The following is a 17,500-nucleotide window of genomic DNA, read 5'->3' as shown; positions in this document are numbered from 1 at the left end:
TATAATAACCATTCTTATCGTATACGGTGTAAAAAGAAGGCTTTTGTACAAAGCGACCTTTCCATTGTATGAAATGTCATTCAGGAAAAAAAAAAATATTTTTTAAGAACTACTCATCTCATTCTTGCATCCCTTGTAAATGTTTTCCTTTTGTCTCTCTCCAAATTCTGTAATTTGAGAGATTTATGTGACAATAAAGAAATCTCCCAATTGCAGTCAACCCAGGCAAGACCAAGCCCCTTGTGTTTTGTTCGGAGTCGCCCGACGTTCCCCGACCGGCGGCCGCTGCGTGTGTGAATGTCGCGCTCGAGCTTTCTCAGGCTTAATCTCTGCCTCCGTGGTGGTGACCTCATCTTGGCATGTTACAGAACAAGAGAAACTCCGTTTATTTGTGGGTTAAGAGTCATTATTAGTGGTTCAGCTACAGTTTATGTACAGTTCAGTCAAGTTTTGATTTTTTTTTTTTTTTTTTTAGAAATGTTAAATTAGCTGCAGTTTTGTGCCACCCCTGTCTTGCTTTGTGTTTCCTCCATGTAGTGAGTGAGCACACAGATAATTGGCCCAGGTGTTCAATAATTTTATGGTAGAAATGAATGGGCTCATTTACGCAATATGACTCACATGTCCTGTTCTAAAAGCTTACCAGGAATTTTAAGTGTTTTTTTAAGAGTAGATTGATTTGAGTCAACTGAACTGAATTATTTGCTGTGTGTTGTAATGCCAGTTTTATTAACTTTGTGCGGGTGACATCTTTAAAAGCTTAAATCAAATCTCGGAACATTTTTCTTGCCCCTAAACTTTTTAATGTGAAACACACCTTTGTAATTTACAATCACAATTGTTGGCTGTCCTAAGAACTAAGGATGACTAAAAAATGCAGATGTAATCTACAGTATGCTCAAGATAATACCTTTCTGTTGTAACCACAGGTAGGTTTATTTAAAGAGAGGAAGGATCATGCCAGGAACAGTTAGCAGCAGATGTTAGAGAATCACAGCCCACTTCTTCCTGAGATGTGAAGCCATGCATACAAGAGACCTCATTATTTCTGTGCATGTGTATGTGTGAGTGCACACGTTCATGTGTGTGTAGGTGTGTGTTTGAGTGTCGGCAGTGAGATGATGTCACCTGCCTATTTCATTGCCTATTTCAGTCGCTACTGGTTTTAGAGACCACCTACCTCTCCTCCGCCTGAGTCAGCATGCAAATATCACCCCCTCCCCCCAACACACACACACACACACACAGAGATAGGAAACAGAGGTGACTGCTGAGAACGTGCCTCTCAGAAACATTTTGACTATAGCTTGTGGGAATGTACCTGTGAGTATCTATTCTCAACACTTTTTTTCTCAGTATTCAGCTTATCAACAATGTGGCAAAACGTTTCATTAGTTTCACAAGACACACTCTTTCAGACACAGCACCTTTCCTTGCGCTTACGTTTTTCTTTCTTTATTTTAATCGGTTAGCGTGCGTCTCTAATGTTGCTTCTCTAAATGACTAATTGTGTTGAACATATTGTGTAGGAGGGAAAAATTCAAATCTAGTCACTCATCTGTGTTCAAGATATTTCTGTACTGTAGGATTTCCCACTGACTTGCTGAGTGAAAGGTTCACATTAACACATCAACCTGTTGACTTGGCCATTACTGCAACAAATCAATATGGTAATGTTCAACATTAAAAAAAATTAAAATAAAAATATTTACACAAAGGTAATACCATACTTCAAGCAGTCAGACTACTACAAAAAGTTATCTTCACTGAAGCAGTTTTTGCCAAATGCTTTTTTTTAATGTATACTTTGAAATATTCTTTAAAAAGAAAAACAAATACAAGGTAGTTTCAAAATATGTACATCTTTATTACAAAATTGTATTCACAATTGAAAACCCTTATAAAAATTGTATAAAAAGGTTAAGAGAATAAATTTGAAAACAAATGATTTCCAACTTTCCAATGCTACTTGGCAAGACCATAGTGAAAAAAAAAAAAGAATTTGTAAACAAATTCATTTAGCACTGATGCAATTTGTTTTCACAAATTTCAACACCAGCCCTCCAATATTATAACAAGAGGAAAAAAAAGATATCAGAACAGAGCATTTTACACAGTTCAGATGCTGCATAGTAAAAAGATGTTTATGTTTTAAAGCAAAAAGTTCATAATTAAAGCTAAACAGTAAGGGAGGACTGAGCACCACATTAACCGTGTTGTATAATACTGCAGTAAAAGCTACACAGATTCACAACCTCGACTGAAGTGAACGGAGTGCACTAGAGCTGTGCATTTGCACCAAATAGACCAGCTACAGTATGGAGTGCGTTTCTCTGCACAGACCATACTGAGTTGATCACAGGCCAGCGCTACACTGGCATCAAATCTGGTGTCCAATGAATCACAGTGTTTCTAGTTCAAGGTTTCACACACACACACACACACACACACGCACACACACGCACACACACACACACACTACAGGGCATACTAGCGTAACAACCGTATTCTTTGCAGAACCCTTTAATGATGCCCATGGCTCCCGAACACTGCATCTGAGAAACCCCGTAAACATGAGCCATTTGATGGATGGTGTATTTGTGGTGCAATCAATGAAACACTCAATTTTTCTAACCCATCACTTCATAAATACTGCAAGAACAGAGCCTTCATTACAGAGATGTTTTAATACTGTGTGGTCTTAGCCGCCGAGGCCACTTCTCCATGAATACGAACTAACAAACAATTAATACTGTCATAAAATTGACACGGTTAAAGCTCTCCAAGTTTCAGTTGTCTATGCACAGAATATCTGTGTTTACATGGCAAGCACTGGGAAGACCTTGTCACGTAGCGAGACAGTTGGCTATTGCACAGCTTGGGTGGGAAAGGCACAGGCACATGTCCTGATGTTGAAAACATTTCAACAAGCGTTACAAGAAAGTGTCATTTCTCCTGGAAATGTAAATACATTTTGTGCAGTATGGTGTGGAGTGGTGCCGAGGGCCCACAATGCAGGCAGTGGTTTTCAGTCCAGAGGAGCTGCAGCGGTCCAGAGCGAATGTTTTCTCAGTAAACAGTAATGAGCTTGTACATGAGACTCTCCTTCACCAGTGCCTTTCAATATACTGTATGTGCATATTACTCTTTAAATTCAACTGCAGCTCTTTTCCGATTCCTGCTGTTTGTTATTTACAGATTTTCTATAACACTGAAATGGAAAAACTGAACTAGTTGAAAATGTCCAATCTTAATTTCTTATAATGTCGTAATCCTTCTCCTTTCGGTTAACCTTTCAGCTATATGTACATTCCGTTTATTTATTATCACTTCACTTTTACTTTACTTTTTATGAAGTATGTGGGTGATGATTTGGCTTATATAGGCAGATAATGACAAGATCTTTAAAAATGGCTTTGTCTATCCTCAGGCACTTGGGATATTTTGGCTTGTTCACATTTTGATCATTAAGGCAGACTTCTTGTCCCACTCCGCAACCCCATACTTGGCTTATGGGAGTCTGGCCTAACTTTGACCAGTAGACCATCCTATCTCATACCTGCTCCTCACTTTTTGCATCTGGGCTGTGGTCATTTTTCTCTACTGTCAGCTCCATGGCTGCATCCTCTTTGTTTGGACCACAGTGGTCATTCTCCTCCCCTCCTCCCCCATTTGACAGGTAGCTGCCGCCCCCCTGCTCCTCCCGTTCCTCCTGGCTCCGTGACGCCGCCCCCCCTCGGAGGTCCTCTGCCCCCACCCCAGAGTCTGCCCTCAGTTCCTGCCTGTGATTAACCAGCGCCCGCTCCTCCTCGTCATCTTCCTCCTCCTCCTCGTCTTCCTCCTCCTCCTCCTCCTCCTCCCCCCTGAGCACTCCATCCAGGCTGGAGTCGCTGAGGAAGTTTGACGTCTCCTCTGGAGTCGTGGAGATGGTGTTGGTGATGGCGTCGGCTGCGTTCTGCTCGGGAATGAGGTCCAGGGCCGGGGTTCTGGGGTAGCGGAGCTCGTCCCCCATGGAGGCCTCCTCGGCGGGTCCGTCGGTGTCGGTGTCGTGGTCGCGGCTGCAGTAGGCATAGCGGTGATTCATGTGCTGGGAGTAGGAGCCCGAATGCGAGAAGCGCTTGCCACACTTGTCACACTGGTAGGGCTTCTCGCCCGAGTGTAGGCGGCTGTGCTCGATCAGGTGGTGCTTGTGCTTAAAGGCCTTCTTGCAGATTTTGCACTCGTGGGGACGTTTTCCTGTGGGGGGGGGGGGGGGGGGGGGAGACAAACAAGCCGGCATTCTGTAAATAACTCCAACTCATCATGTAGAAAACCCAAATCGCGAGATGAGTGTGTGAACTTTTTTTGAGGATGAGGTCATGGGGGGGGTCACTGTACCTGTGTGCTCGTACTTGTGGCGCAGCAGCGAGCTGCTCTTCTGGAACGTCTTGTCGCAGATGTCACAGGCGTACAGGCCTTCCTCCGTCTTCCTCAGCCGCTTGCGCCCCACGCCCCCCTCCCCGTCCTGCCCCTCCTCCATCACAGACAGGTAGTCCAGGCAGCCGCGGTTCAGAGCCTCACTCTGGGATGAGCGAGAGAGAGAGAGAGACCAGAGAGGGAGAGAGAGAGAGAGAGAGAGGGAGAGAGAGAGAGGGAGAGAGAGAGAGGGAGTTTAATTTATGAGCTTCGCGACATCATGAAAGCCTGTGCGTGGAATATTTTTTTTTTTATGCTGACAACCTCGTTCTGTTGTAAAGTAGAATGAAGGTTGTGTGCAGTGTTGTGTGTGATATTACAGTACAGTTACAGTATGATTCAGGGTGAGTAAAACGTCAGCCCATTAAGCCTCCTGCTCTCTGTGCTGTGGATATGGGGCTTCCCCCGACATGCAACCTGTATACATGCCGATTAAACAATGACATACTACTAGGGGACCATATAAACACAGAGGAAGCACTAAAGGTCAGACGATCAGAACCGAGGCGGATGAGGAGATGAGTGTGCTCACTCATCGTTAGTCATTTTGATACCTCAAAGCTTTGAAGCTGTTCTCATGTAAAAGTGTCAAAGCTCAGATTCAAAGGTTTTGCGATATGACGCTAGACAAACTGTTGTGGCTGTGTGGTGGTCGTCGATCGAGTCTCACCATTAGCGCCTGTCGCTCCTGATGGATCCTCTTCAGCACGGACTCGGTGTCTGAGTCCAGCATGTATGCCATGGGGGAGAGGAAAGCGTTTGGCGCCGCCCTGTTGACGGGCAGCGATGGCATGTTCTCGTGGCCCGCGCCTCGGAGCCCCGCAGGAATCATGGGGTTGAACAGAGGGTAGGCCCCATAGACAGAGCCCCCGAACATGGGGGCTCCCCCGACGAAGGAAGCGGGGGTGCCGGGCTGGAGTGGGGGGGCTCCCCCGTACCCCGACAGTGGCTGTGGGGGAGGAGACAGCCTCCGGTACGGCCCGTCCGAGTCTCTCCTCTCGGCCCGCGGCGTGCCGTTGCAGGGCCTCTCCCGCGGGTGGTCCAACGCTTGGTGCTTGGGCAGGGACAGATCCAGGGGCTCGTTCTGGGAGCCGGCTGACCCGGGGGTCCTGCAGTGCGGAGCGGGTCGGCTCGGGGGAGAGCCAAGAGCGGTGCCGACGGAGGAGGCGGTGGTGGTGTTGGAGAGATCCAGGCCGAGCGGGGAGGCGAATCCCGAGGAGAGCAGGCGTCTGCGGTCCTGCAGGGGTGTGGAGGGCATGTCGGCAGCTGCCGCCGGGCTGACCGGAGTGTTGCCGCCGGGGCTGCCGAGCTCGGGGTTGGGCCAGTAGGGACGAGAGGGCAGGCCGGGCTGCATGGGCGAGTGCAGGGCCACGAGGAGCTGCTGGGGCACCGCCTGCCAGGGGCTGCGCTGCAGCGGCGAGCGCTCTTTGGGGAAGCCGTTGCTGAGCGCCGCCGTCGTGGGCGTCTTCGGGGGCTCTGGTGGGCCGTGCGCGGGCCTGGAGAAGTTGAGCGGGGAGCCGTCTTTGGGCCGGTGGTTGTCGAGCGCCTCGGCGGCGGTGGCTCCGGTCTCGCCGCGGCTCATCTTGCACAGGTAGCGCTCGTGCTGCAGCAGCACTGCGCCGTTGGGGAAGAGCTGGGAGCACCAGCGGCACGTCACCCCTCCCTCCCTGGGCCTGCCCCCCTCAGGCGAGCCCCTGGCTTCTCGTCCGGCCCGGCCCGCCGGCCTCTCCTCCTCCCGGAGGGGACCCCCATCCTGCCGCTGCACCTCCCTCCGCAGCATCTCCTGCAGCAGGTGCTCGAACTTGCTCCCGGAGTGCAGGTAGGGGAGCAGGGTGGTGCCCTTGAAGACGCTGGCCCGGAGCGAGAGCTCTGCCGTGGGGTCCCACAGCCGGCTCAGGTCCTGACCCCGGACCGGCTCCTGTTGAAGGCCTGGGTGGTGGTCAGCTGACAACTGCCCCAGCTGCCTCTCTTGGGTGTACGGAGAGCCCTTCCCAATACCGCTGTTGCGACCTCCGGCTGTAGGGGGTGACGTGGGGGAGTGGAGGTAGGCTGGGTGGTGGTGGCCGTTAAAGGGCCCTACTCCTCCTCCTCCTCCTCCTCCTGCTCCTCCCCCGTTGAGGCACTTCTTGCTGCTGAGGTGCGAGCTGTAGGAGCCCGAGTGGGAGAAGCGCTTCTTGCAGTTGGAGCACTCGTACGGCTTCTCACCTGGGAAGAGAGGGAGGCACAAGCCACTTAATCTCCCGCTTAACAGCTCACAGAAACACGAGGAGGCCATAGGGGTCCCCTCGCCATGCCATGCTAGCATCCCATGCCCCGTGTGTGTGTCTTACCACTGTGGATTCTGAGGTGCTCCTTGAGGTGGTGCTTGTACTTGAAGGCTTTCCCACACTGCATGCATTTGAACTTCCTGTTCTCCATTGCAGGGTCAGAAAGAGGCTGCTGGTGGACAGATATGAACAGATATGAAACAGTGTGAACTTGTTTAATGTGTGTGTGTCACTTTGTGTGTATGTATGCATCTCTCTCTCCATATAGAGACATACTATATCTCTGCAAATATACCTTATCTATCACAGCATAGTTAGTATCACAGCTAAGAGGACACTACACATGTTTAGCATTGATGTTATCTATACCTAGAGGATTTTCCGTGAAACGTTCAAAACCAAAGCAGACACTTTGAAATGAAAATGAATCAGACTTTAGAGCTTGGCTCGACAATTACTATTTTTTTTGCTCGTCCACAAGTTACCATGACCTCAACGTTGTTTTCTGAGCCGCCAGAAATGCCTTCGGATCGCACATGTTTGTTAATGTTTCTGCAGTGGTGAGGGTCTATAATAGGGTCCCCTATATTGAGGGGGCAGCCGTGGCCTACTGGTTAGCGCTTCGGACTTGTAACCGGAGGGTTGCCGGTTCGAACCCCGATCAGTAGGCATAGTGTGTGCTTCACCTCACTGTGTGCTAATGCTAATTTACGGATTGGGATAAATGCAGAGACCAAATTTCCCTCACGGGATCAAAAGAGTATATATTCTTATACCTATAGAGTGGACTCACCCTGGCCCTGTCCTGTGCTTGGCTGTGCAGCAGCATGTGGCGCTCCATCTGCGGCCGGTAGGGCGAGCTGAAGCCGCAGATGGGGCACACGCTCTGGGCCTCGTCCCGCTCGTGGCAGAACTTGATGTGCTCGCGGAGGGCCGGCTCGCGCCGGTACGTGCGCTGGCAGAACGGACACGCCAGCAGACCTCGCAGGGCGTCGGGGCTCAACGGGACTCCGTCTGCAAAATGATAACCTGGGGTGAGTACACACGAATGCACACACACACACTCTCATACACACACACACACACACACACACACACTCTCACACACACTCACTCACACATACACACACACACACACACACCAGAAACACAGGATCCTTTGTTTATTGCAAACACCTGATGGATGGAAAATGTTCTCCATACATCTGTCACAAAGTTTATTAAAATCCCCACCCTACTGATCTGACTTGTCACCACAGCATACTCACACACTCACACACACACTCTACCCTACCTGACTGCAGGGTTGTGCACAATTCGAATTGCAATTCTGCTTCCTGTTTGCTACCTCAATTGAAATGCAAGTGAAATTCAAGAATTGAATTGGAATTCAAGAGCCAGTTTCAATTCAATTCTGGAATTTTACACAAGCCTGGCTGACTGATCTGACTTTTCACCACAGCATAGCTTTAGCTTTAAACTAATCTATATAATATGCTGTGTAAAACTGATTCATGATTCTTGAATCATGAATCATTGGATTCATGACCAGTGGGGAAGTCACAGATGTCAGTGGGCCTGGTTGGGGAAGCACCTGGGCTGCAGTGGTGGCCATTGGCGCAATAACGGCATTTCTTTCTTATTTATTTTTAGTAACGGCATTTCAACTGAGCCGTGTCCATCCACCAGCAGGGGGCTTTACCTCGACCGTCCGGTGACTCATGTTCGCCCGGCGACCAGCAGGTGGGCGGCGTGTCGTCGTGGACACCTCGGACGTGGTGCTGGTACGTGCCGCCGCTGCCGTTGTGCGAATGGCCGTCCAGGAGGCCGCCAGCGTGGGACGCCTTCCTCAGCTGGTCCAAGAAGTCGTAGTGGGCCAGCTCCTCCTCGGCCCGACCTGCAACAATACAATGACAATGACCACCACCGGTCAGTCTACAAATCCGGCCAAAACAACATCAAACCAGTGCAGAGAGGAAAAGGTTAAATATCAAATGTCCTGACTTCATGCTGTGACATCATTTTAGAAAGATGTTGTGTTGGGGAGCAATTGCTCAGGTTTTTTCATTATAATTTCATTATTATTTTCATGTGCTTGTCAGGTTGTTTAACCTTATGACATCTGACTTCAGGTTTCCATGGCAGTAGTTCTGTATTATATCAATGCAGAGAAAAATGCATTCGTATTGACATTGCAGAAATCATTTCAGCCTTTCAAATGAAAGCTCTTCTGCTACAGAGCATGAAGTGCATGGATACGCCTGTTGGAGTGCACACACTGACTGTTTATTTGTGCCATTTGTAAATGATCCATTCATTTGGAAAACACACAAACCACTTTATTGATTCCACATTTTCAGATGGCATTGTTTGAAAATGCATTTGATCACAGCTGTCATATGTAAAATTCAGTGTGTTAATTTTAAACATCATGGGAGTCTAACTGAAGTTAGACATTTCTTTTATTTACAGTAATTTAAAGTAAATTTTATGTACGGTATATGCATTTTAATATTACAAAACCTTTTCCCGACAGTTGCGTTTTGTTACATAGATTTTGTTCATGGTTTTCGTTATGCATTCTAAAGGGGACGCAGCTCGTTTGAGCACCAGAGCGAGTTCTGGTTTGGAGTCAAGCAAACCGTGTAAAGAGAGAGAAATTTGTTTATGCCTCCGGGTGGTTGAGTTTTTTAAAAAGAAAAAGTTGACTTGAAAAATGACGGGTGGAAAAAAATGACCTAAGACAAACGGTGGTAGTGACAGAAACACCAACATGGTAGAATGCCTCACGGAGAGTCTAAGTGCTTTTGAGCCACCGTACATAAACCAAAACATTGTAATGTGAGGAGAACAAGCTCAGCATGGGAACGCCAGCCCGTGCGCGCTGTATTCCGACTTTGCGGAGGATTTTTCAAATGTTTGCAGATGTGGGCATCATATTTCGAGCCTGTCTCATGTGGCCAGGGACGAGCCGACGTGGTTGAGTGCTGTAAAAACTCAGCCTCGCCTTCATCAGGCACAGCATACACACATGGGATGGGATGAGAGGGAGAGAAAAAGAGGAGATAGAGAGACAGAGAAATGAAGATCAGGAGTGGGGAGAGAGATAAAGGGCAAAAAGAAGAAAGAGAGAGAGAGAGAGAGAGAGAGAGAGAGAGAGAGAGAGAGAGAGAGAGAGCAGGGAGCAAGAAAGGGCGGGAGAGGGAGAAAGATGAGGGGATAGAGTAAAAGAGAGGAAAGTGCCTGTTTGTAGTTGATCTTTGGGTGTCTTTGATCTCCTTTTAAAAAAAAATGCAAATGAATAGCATGAGATGCTCGAGTTCTGATTGCCTAACATTAGCATCACTTCGTTTGATTCGAGGAACTGCCTAGGAGACAAATCGTGTGTAACGCTTGACTGAAAGGCCCCTGTGTCAACGACAGACTAAAATCCAAAAAAAGCATGACTTTTACGACAATGCGGTGGCTTTGTTATCTCAACATCACCCAGCGGCTTTTGAGTTCCAAGTTGCCAAGCTCCAGTGCCACTGCCATGCCAGGGCCCTTCCACCATATAAACAGGCGTTGTGTATCCTCATGATGCCCTCTCTCTGCCACTTCAACCAGAGAGAGCACGCCACCACATGAAAAACCTCCCCCTAATTAATGACTCATGGCCCACGAATGTGTCAAATAAGGCCCATGTGTGAAGCGCACTCACTGTAGACGCCTGGCGCTGGCGCTGCCCTGTCTCCATCCCTGTGCACGCCACTCAGGGCTCCCCCCTCTCCCTCACCTCCCCCGGCGGTGGCGGTGGTGGTGGTGCTGGTGGTGGTGGTGGAGGAGGCCCAGGGGCTGGGCTCGGGGCTGAGGCTGTGTGCCCGGGTGAAGCGGGCCGGGCTGCCGGGCTCGGTGCCCTCGCTGGGCGTCAGACTCGTCTTGTCCTGGAGCTCGGCCGCGTCCTGAGCCTCCATGCCCCACAGGAGAAGATCATCCTCCCCTTCCGAGCTCAAGGAACTCAGCCTCTCGATGTCGACTGCCAACGCACATGCAAGCACACGCACGCACATACACACAGGGAGAGAGAGGGAGAGAGAGAGAGAGAGAGAGAGGGAAAAACACAACAGGAAAGGTCAGCTCATCCAGATTTGTTTGTCTTGTGACATTATGACACACTGGGGAAACATGAAAGTAAGTATTTTTGTGAGACTTGCAAACCACATTATCAAACTTATTCTAAAGTACAAAACTCTTCATGAGAATTTTCTCTTGCTTCACTGAGACAATTTTCTCTTGCTTCACTGATTTTTTAGACAGTAGTGGCTTTTTTCTCTATTCAAAAGGAAATTTAATAAGAAAATAACCAGTAAAGCTGTCTTGCTCATTTTTACTTCATCTTAGAGAATTTAAGATTTAATGTACTAGATTACAGTTTTTACATTTGCAAGATAACTGCCCTGGATTTCAATTCCACTGAAGCTCAATAGTGACATAGCTCAGTTACACAAGGTCATAAACAGTCACCAGAACAATATACAATTTGAATGTAAAAGGGACAATAAAAGCAGAAATTTCATAATTAATGTGGAATTGGTAAGAAAAACCACACACACCGAGAATCACATGAAAAACTTGCAGAACACAGTATGCACTCTGAATTTCGTTACTCGTTCCTTGTCCTCCCACATGTAACAGAAACACACACACACACACACACACACACAACAGCTCTTCACGTACACACTATCACAGCTGAGATCAGATTATCCGAATCAAACTTGTGCATGATTTCAATCGGCTTGCTATTAGAAACCTATGCGTGGGTTGCTTTCTACAGAGCTGGTGGCCGAGTTGTGTGTTTACAGTCGGCAGCTATAGCTCAGCCCTCCCTGCTGTGACATCTATTTTACTTTTTTATTTGGAATGATTTACAGTGAGTGCACATATTCAATGCTTTGAGTTTCTGAACATTTTTTTTTTTTTTAAAAGAGAGAGAAAAAGAAAAGCTGCAGTGTGACATCTCTCTGTTTTTAAAGTTTTCATTTCCATTCCATGAACCTTCAACAAACAAAATATTTAGTTGTAAAATTACACTACGGTAAAATATGTGATTTGACATTGTAAGGTTTTTTGGTATGCACGGAGCGCACTAGACAGTTTGTGTGTCTGAGTGACAGTCTCAGCGGGAGGGAGGCAGTACTGAATACATCCAACATCCCTGCACCATCTCTGTCCAAAAGCACACACACACACACACACACACACACATACTGAATACATCCAACACGCACACGCACGCACGCACACGCACGGACGCACACACAAACACACACACACACACACACACACATACTGAATACATCCAACATCCCTGCACCATCTCTGTCCAAAAGTTTGCAAGATCTTCTGAAATCCCCTTAATGTCATAATTATGGGCCGGCAACAAAAACCCTCTGAGGCAAGAGAGAGTAAGGGGAAGGAAAGTGCAGGGAATGTTAGCCTAAAATGCTATCCCTTTTCAACAAAACCTGAGGTAAATTATGGAGCTCTGCAGGACTTTCCCAGAGCAAAAAAGAAAGACAATAAATGACAATCACAAACACATGGACAGGGATTAAAAGCGTAGACTCTTATTTCCAAAACTCCTTTGAGGACTTGCTGTGATCTTCCCATTTGATTGGTCCTTCATCTGATCATTCCCACCACACTGCAAATATCAATCACTCACTCATTTCATCTCCTGTGCCGACCAATAGTGCTGTAAATGAATAATACCATCCAGTGAAGCGTTCAAATATCCACTACAAATAAAGACGCAGTCCCCACATGATCATTTTTTTCATGTACCTGTCAAAGGATGTAAATTACCTATTTGAATGTAAAAGCACTCTGTAAATATACTGACTTATTTAATTACAAAACAGTTACATTTTAGGTCACAACTCCACTAAGTTCACCAAAAAAAAAAAAACAATGTACTGTAATGCACAATATAATTGCCAGCTGTCCCATTGTTACATAACCTGCAAATGTCACCACATAAATGTTGTCCCTTTCCCAGCCATAACTGTCTGAAAACAAAAGAATGTAGAACGGAGTAATTACACGAGTTCTTACGTTGTCTCTACACAAATAGCTACACGTTCGGACAAACATATGTCACGCCCTAAGCTTTGCCATGCGTCGCATGGACTTTCCAGTAATTACAACCGGTAGAGGATGTGCCAGACTCAGATAACACCGATTGCGCTATCAGTTTTTCTCTCTACAAACCCTCCTAAAATGACAAGTGTGAGTGTGTGATGTTCAAATAAGCGATCTAGATTAGGGCTACGACAGGCAGCTACTCACTTCACAGCTACTCTGATGTGCGAACAGTCTGGTCCCGGACGTTTCCAGTGCTCATGTGAGAAACCGTAAAGGTGTTTGTTAATAGAACAGGAAGAGGAAACAGTCTCTGTTTGCCTCGAGCCCCCTGTTGTGGTTTGTGATGGAAATACGCAATGGGTCGGTCGATCCATTTGACGTGTGCTGTGCAGGTGAGTAAGCAGGGCGGGCGGCTCATATGGGGCCCTGTGGCATCCACTAGTGACTAATCATGGCGTACCACGCAACGACGCACATACGACGGCCTGAGAGCTGCTGTTCCCAGCAGTTACTCGTGTACACACACACACACACACACACACACACACTTCACACACACACACACACACACACACACACACACACACACACACACACACACACTTCACACACACACACACACACACACACACACACAGACACCAAAACAAATATACAGATTCAGTTGAACGGACACTGAAACACAGCAACACTCAAACATGCAATCTCTCCTTGCCCCATACACACACACACACACACACACACACACACACAAACACACATTTGCAAACGAGTGAAAACACCCCCCTCCACTCTCCACCAGCGCAATTCAAAAGTGCCACCTTTTTCAGCAATGACTTGGCACCAGCTTATCTGGCTGTGAGGGAGGTAGAAGAGCAGGCGTCAGCTCGCCAACATTCAGCACTGGATTTACTCAGAGCAGAGTCTCACAAGCCCTGTCCTCAGCACTGCAGTTACACGCACACACACACACACATGCACACACACACACACACACACACACACACACACACACACACACACAAATACACACACAATCACACATATACACACACACATGCACACACACACACATGCACACACACACACGGCCCCGCATCCAACATGTGCTTGCTGTTTCTCTGCGGCTTTCTCAAAAACCATTCTCCAGAACAAAGATGTAAATCAGCAGAGGTTCTACTCTTAAAAGCGCCGGGTCCGGGCCTCACACTCTGAGAGTCAGGCTCACTACAGCAGCAATAGCAAGCCCACAGGGTTTCAGGTCCGCGGGTCTGGACTCATCCCATCATGCACTTCTTCTGGATTTTTCTTGTGCACCACCTAAGGGCATGCATCCATACTGTATGTGCTTGTGTATGTGTATGTGCTTGTGCATCTGTGTGTGTGTGTGTGTGTGTGTGTGTGTGTGTGTGTGTGTGTGTGTGTGTGTGTGTGTGTGCGCTTGTGCATCTGTGTGTGTGTGTGTGTGTGCTTGTGCATCTGTGTGTGTGTGCTTGTGCATCTGTGTGTGTGTGTGTGTGTGTGTGTGCTTGTGCATCTGTGTGTGTGTGTGTGTGTGTGTGTGTGTGTGTGTTGTACCGTATGTATAATTTGATGTGCCTAACTGGCCAGCTATCCGAGGCATGCACCGCGGTGTTGTTGGGGTTGCACTATTAGCCCAGCAGGGGTTGCTCTGTAAAGCCACTGAGCCCCAGTGGAGCCCCAACCGAGCCTGGGCCTGCTGCACATTAGGGCCAAATTGAGCCTAATTCAGTGTGCCGTGGCAGAGAGTGTCACTGCTCCGCATGTGCTGTCATTAAACTCCCATCGTGCGCGGATGGCTTTTATTATGCGCACAGTTGATTTATTTATTTGGATTGCCAGTGCATTCTTCACAAAGTCTTTTATTTGAGCAGATCCAATAAATCTTTGAACAGTGCAGGGGGTTTGGAGGGGAGATGCGTGTGTGTGTGTGCTTGTGTGTGTGTCTGTGCGTGTGTGTGAGCTCAGTGGGGAGGGGTGTGTGTATGTATATGTATATGTATGTGAGTGTGTGTGTGTGTGTGTGTGTGTATGTGTTTTAGGGGGGTGGTGAAGAAGAACAAGCAGGCCTTGCGAATGAGGACTGCCATTTCACATACAGCAGCGTGATCTCTGCATGATTCATTTCTGAACCTTTTCATGCGCCGCTCCACTGTAGCAACATCAGCAGACACTGTTCTGGGTAAGTGTCAGTGTGTGTGTGTGTGTGTGTGTGTGTGAGAGAGAGAGAGAGAGAGTGCATGTGTTTCTTTCATTGTGTGTGTGTGTGTGTGTGTGTCTGTGTGTTCATGTGTTTCTGCCAGTGTGTGTGTATGTGTGCTAGCCTGTCCTACATGAAGGGGTTTTGATGACTGACAGGACTAACGCTGACGACATGAATATCTCTGTGTTCCAGTAGGAGCATACAGTCCAACCACAACGCGACAACACTGACACACTTCTTTTTTACGCTGGGGTGTGTCATCATACAACTGTGACCTCATATCCAGTCTTATTGATACAAACAGTTGTCATTAGAAGGAGTTGGGTATTTGTTTGTCTGTGGCTGCCATGCCATTATTTGCTAATCTCAACAGCTAATGGTGAAGCACAAAAAGATCCCTGTCACTTGATGACCCAAACCGCACAACGTGATTAAGGCATGACGTCCAGAGAGAGAGAGAGCAAGAGAGAGAGTGAGAGAGAGACAGAGAAAGAGAGAGAGAGAGAGAGAGAGAGAGAGCCACTGAGGCAAGGTGACCTCTCCTGATCTCAACAATAATGTAAACAGGAAATATGGCAGAAAGACAAAAAGAAAAATAAGATGAAGACGCGGCTTTGCACTCTTCGCACGGCTTTGCACTCTTCGCATTTCATTTGTTTTTGATCAAGCATATAGACTCCATGTCATGCTGGAATGAGCTACTTGCAGGGGTATTTATTTATTCAGATATTCTATAAGGACAACGCATCACAGTGTGAGGAGTGCACACAGGCACAGGGGAGCTCCAGGTCTTCATTCATTCTGAATAAAAATCTTTACGCAAACTCAAGTCCCACTAAGCATGATTTCTATAAGGGGGAGGCAAAATGTCATAAAAACTTAATGATAAGCAGACCCTCAGATTAAAAATAAATTCAATTAACTCCTTGTCTGGCAAATGTATGAAGTTGGCTCATGAAAAAAGAAACGTTCTCCTTTTGATTTTTGCAGGGGTGGAAAAATGATTGGACGTGTAAATGTGTGACATGTTTTGCTGCCAAAAGTATGAAATGCTTATGTGAATTTAAACACATTTCTGTCTCCTTAAGTGGTAACTAATACAAACCACACAAAGACAAAAGGTGTAGACATGTATTTTCTCCAAAAGGCCATTGTAGCATCTGGATCTTTTGAAGTGCACCCATTTTTATCTGTCACGATTTCATTTTCACGATTCATTTTTTTTCACGCGGAAAGGTAGAGGAAAGGAAATCCACAACATGGTGTTCTTACCACACCTGCTGATGTCCGTTTTCAAGTGCAAAAACGTGCTGCTTAATGCACACACACACACACACACACACACACACACACACACACACACACACATATATATGGTCATTTCAACATTTATCAGTTTTATAATTAACATTTTCTGCTCAAAGTCCCTTTATAACCTAAACTCACACACACAGGCTCACACCACACACTCAACATTATAGTTACATTTATTAATTTAGCACACACAGACTCACACCGCACACACAACATTATAGTTACATTTATTAATTTAGCACACACAGACTCACACCACACACACAACATTATAGTTACATTTATTAATGTAGCGGACACTTTGATCCAAAGTTACTTACAAAATGAGGAATAACACTCATTAAATAGTGTTACAACGAACAACAAATACTACCACCACTATTACTACTATTACAACTACTATTACTACTAACACACAGACACAGACATACATAAACATACACACACACAAACACACACACTCACACACACACACACACACACACACACACACATTTTACTACCCTTTACGTACTCCACGGATTATAGGGCTATTGTTCGGCTGACAAAAATGTGCAGCATGTTCTTCTTAGAAAAATCTTTCTATAACCTAGGTCTGTGTGACTACAAAGCACAATTCCTGTGGTAGGGCCACCACGAGCCTCACACACGCTAAAGGTCAGAAACAGAGAGTGCTGAAGACCGAGTGCTGAGCGCATACGTACAGACTCGCTGAGAGTTACCTTTCGGTGGGTCTTTGAGTAAGTGATCATGTTAGTCCAGTTCGCCTTGGACAGTCATGGAGGATGGTCCTGTGTGTGTGTACATCTGATCTAAGCGAACGCGACGTTTTTTCATACTCGTGAAGAGAATAATTTGACACCGCTATTTTGACATTCTAACAATGACTCAGTTACACCACATCTAAGTGCAAACACCTCCCCCTCATATCTATCACATCTCTGAGCATGCACACACACACACACACACACTTACACACACACACACACACACACACACACACACACACACACACACACACGCACAAGCAAGCACATGTGCACAGACTGCACCCACATTTACATAAACAAGCAAATGTTGATACAAATTACACAAACACAAAGACACTCACAAA

At 46.8% G+C, this 17,500-nt stretch overlaps 2 protein-coding genes across 4 annotated transcripts in view; one reads left to right on the top strand and one right to left on the bottom strand.

Annotated features, from left to right (window-relative positions):
• Window positions 1-17,500, top strand: part of arhgap9 (Rho GTPase activating protein 9) — a 68,600-nt gene that overhangs the window by 50,296 nt on the left and 804 nt on the right. The window contains exon 22 of one of the 3 annotated variants that reach the window (XR_006031045.1): window positions 15,063-15,080. The exons of 1 other annotated variant lie outside the window; for it this stretch is intronic. The gene's annotated coding sequence lies outside the window, so the exon portion shown is untranslated. Of the gene's footprint in view, window positions 1-14,877; window positions 14,923-15,062; window positions 15,081-17,500 lie in introns of those variants that run through there. One more of the 3 variants, XR_006031043.1, reaches the window with a different exon arrangement.
• LOC121707564 (zinc finger E-box-binding homeobox 2-like) lies at window positions 3,554-17,272 on the bottom strand. Its single transcript, XM_042090216.1, has 8 exons — window positions 17,109-17,272; window positions 10,423-10,737; window positions 8,425-8,619; window positions 7,516-7,736; window positions 6,786-6,894; window positions 5,126-6,660; window positions 4,378-4,561; window positions 3,554-4,236 (listed from the first exon to the last, which is right to left on the bottom strand). The coding sequence occupies exons 2-8, from the start codon at window positions 10,673-10,675 to the stop codon at window positions 3,554-3,556; spliced, it is 3,180 nt and encodes a 1,059-aa protein (XP_041946150.1). The 5' UTR covers window positions 10,676-10,737; window positions 17,109-17,272.

This window comes from Alosa sapidissima, chromosome 4 (assembly GCF_018492685.1).
Source record: "Alosa sapidissima isolate fAloSap1 chromosome 4, fAloSap1.pri, whole genome shotgun sequence".
Classification (NCBI taxonomy): Eukaryota; Metazoa; Chordata; class Actinopteri; order Clupeiformes; family Clupeidae; genus Alosa; species Alosa sapidissima.
This window is presented reverse-complemented; position numbering and strand designations above follow the sequence as displayed.

Excerpts from the sequence above, each read along its gene's own strand:
- LOC121707564 (XM_042090216.1), bottom strand. The coding sequence starts at position 10,675 with ATGGAGGCTCAGGACGCGGCCGAGCTCCAGGACAAGACGAGTCTGACG. Across the intron at positions 8,620-10,422 it reads GCCAGCGCCAGGCGTCTACA|GTCGGGCCGAGGAGGAGCTG; the intron begins GTGAGTGCGCTT and ends GTATTGTTGCAG. Across the intron at positions 4,562-5,125 it reads AGGAGCGACAGGCGCTAATG|AGTGAGGCTCTGAACCGCGG; the intron begins GTGAGACTCGAT and ends CGCTCATCCCAG.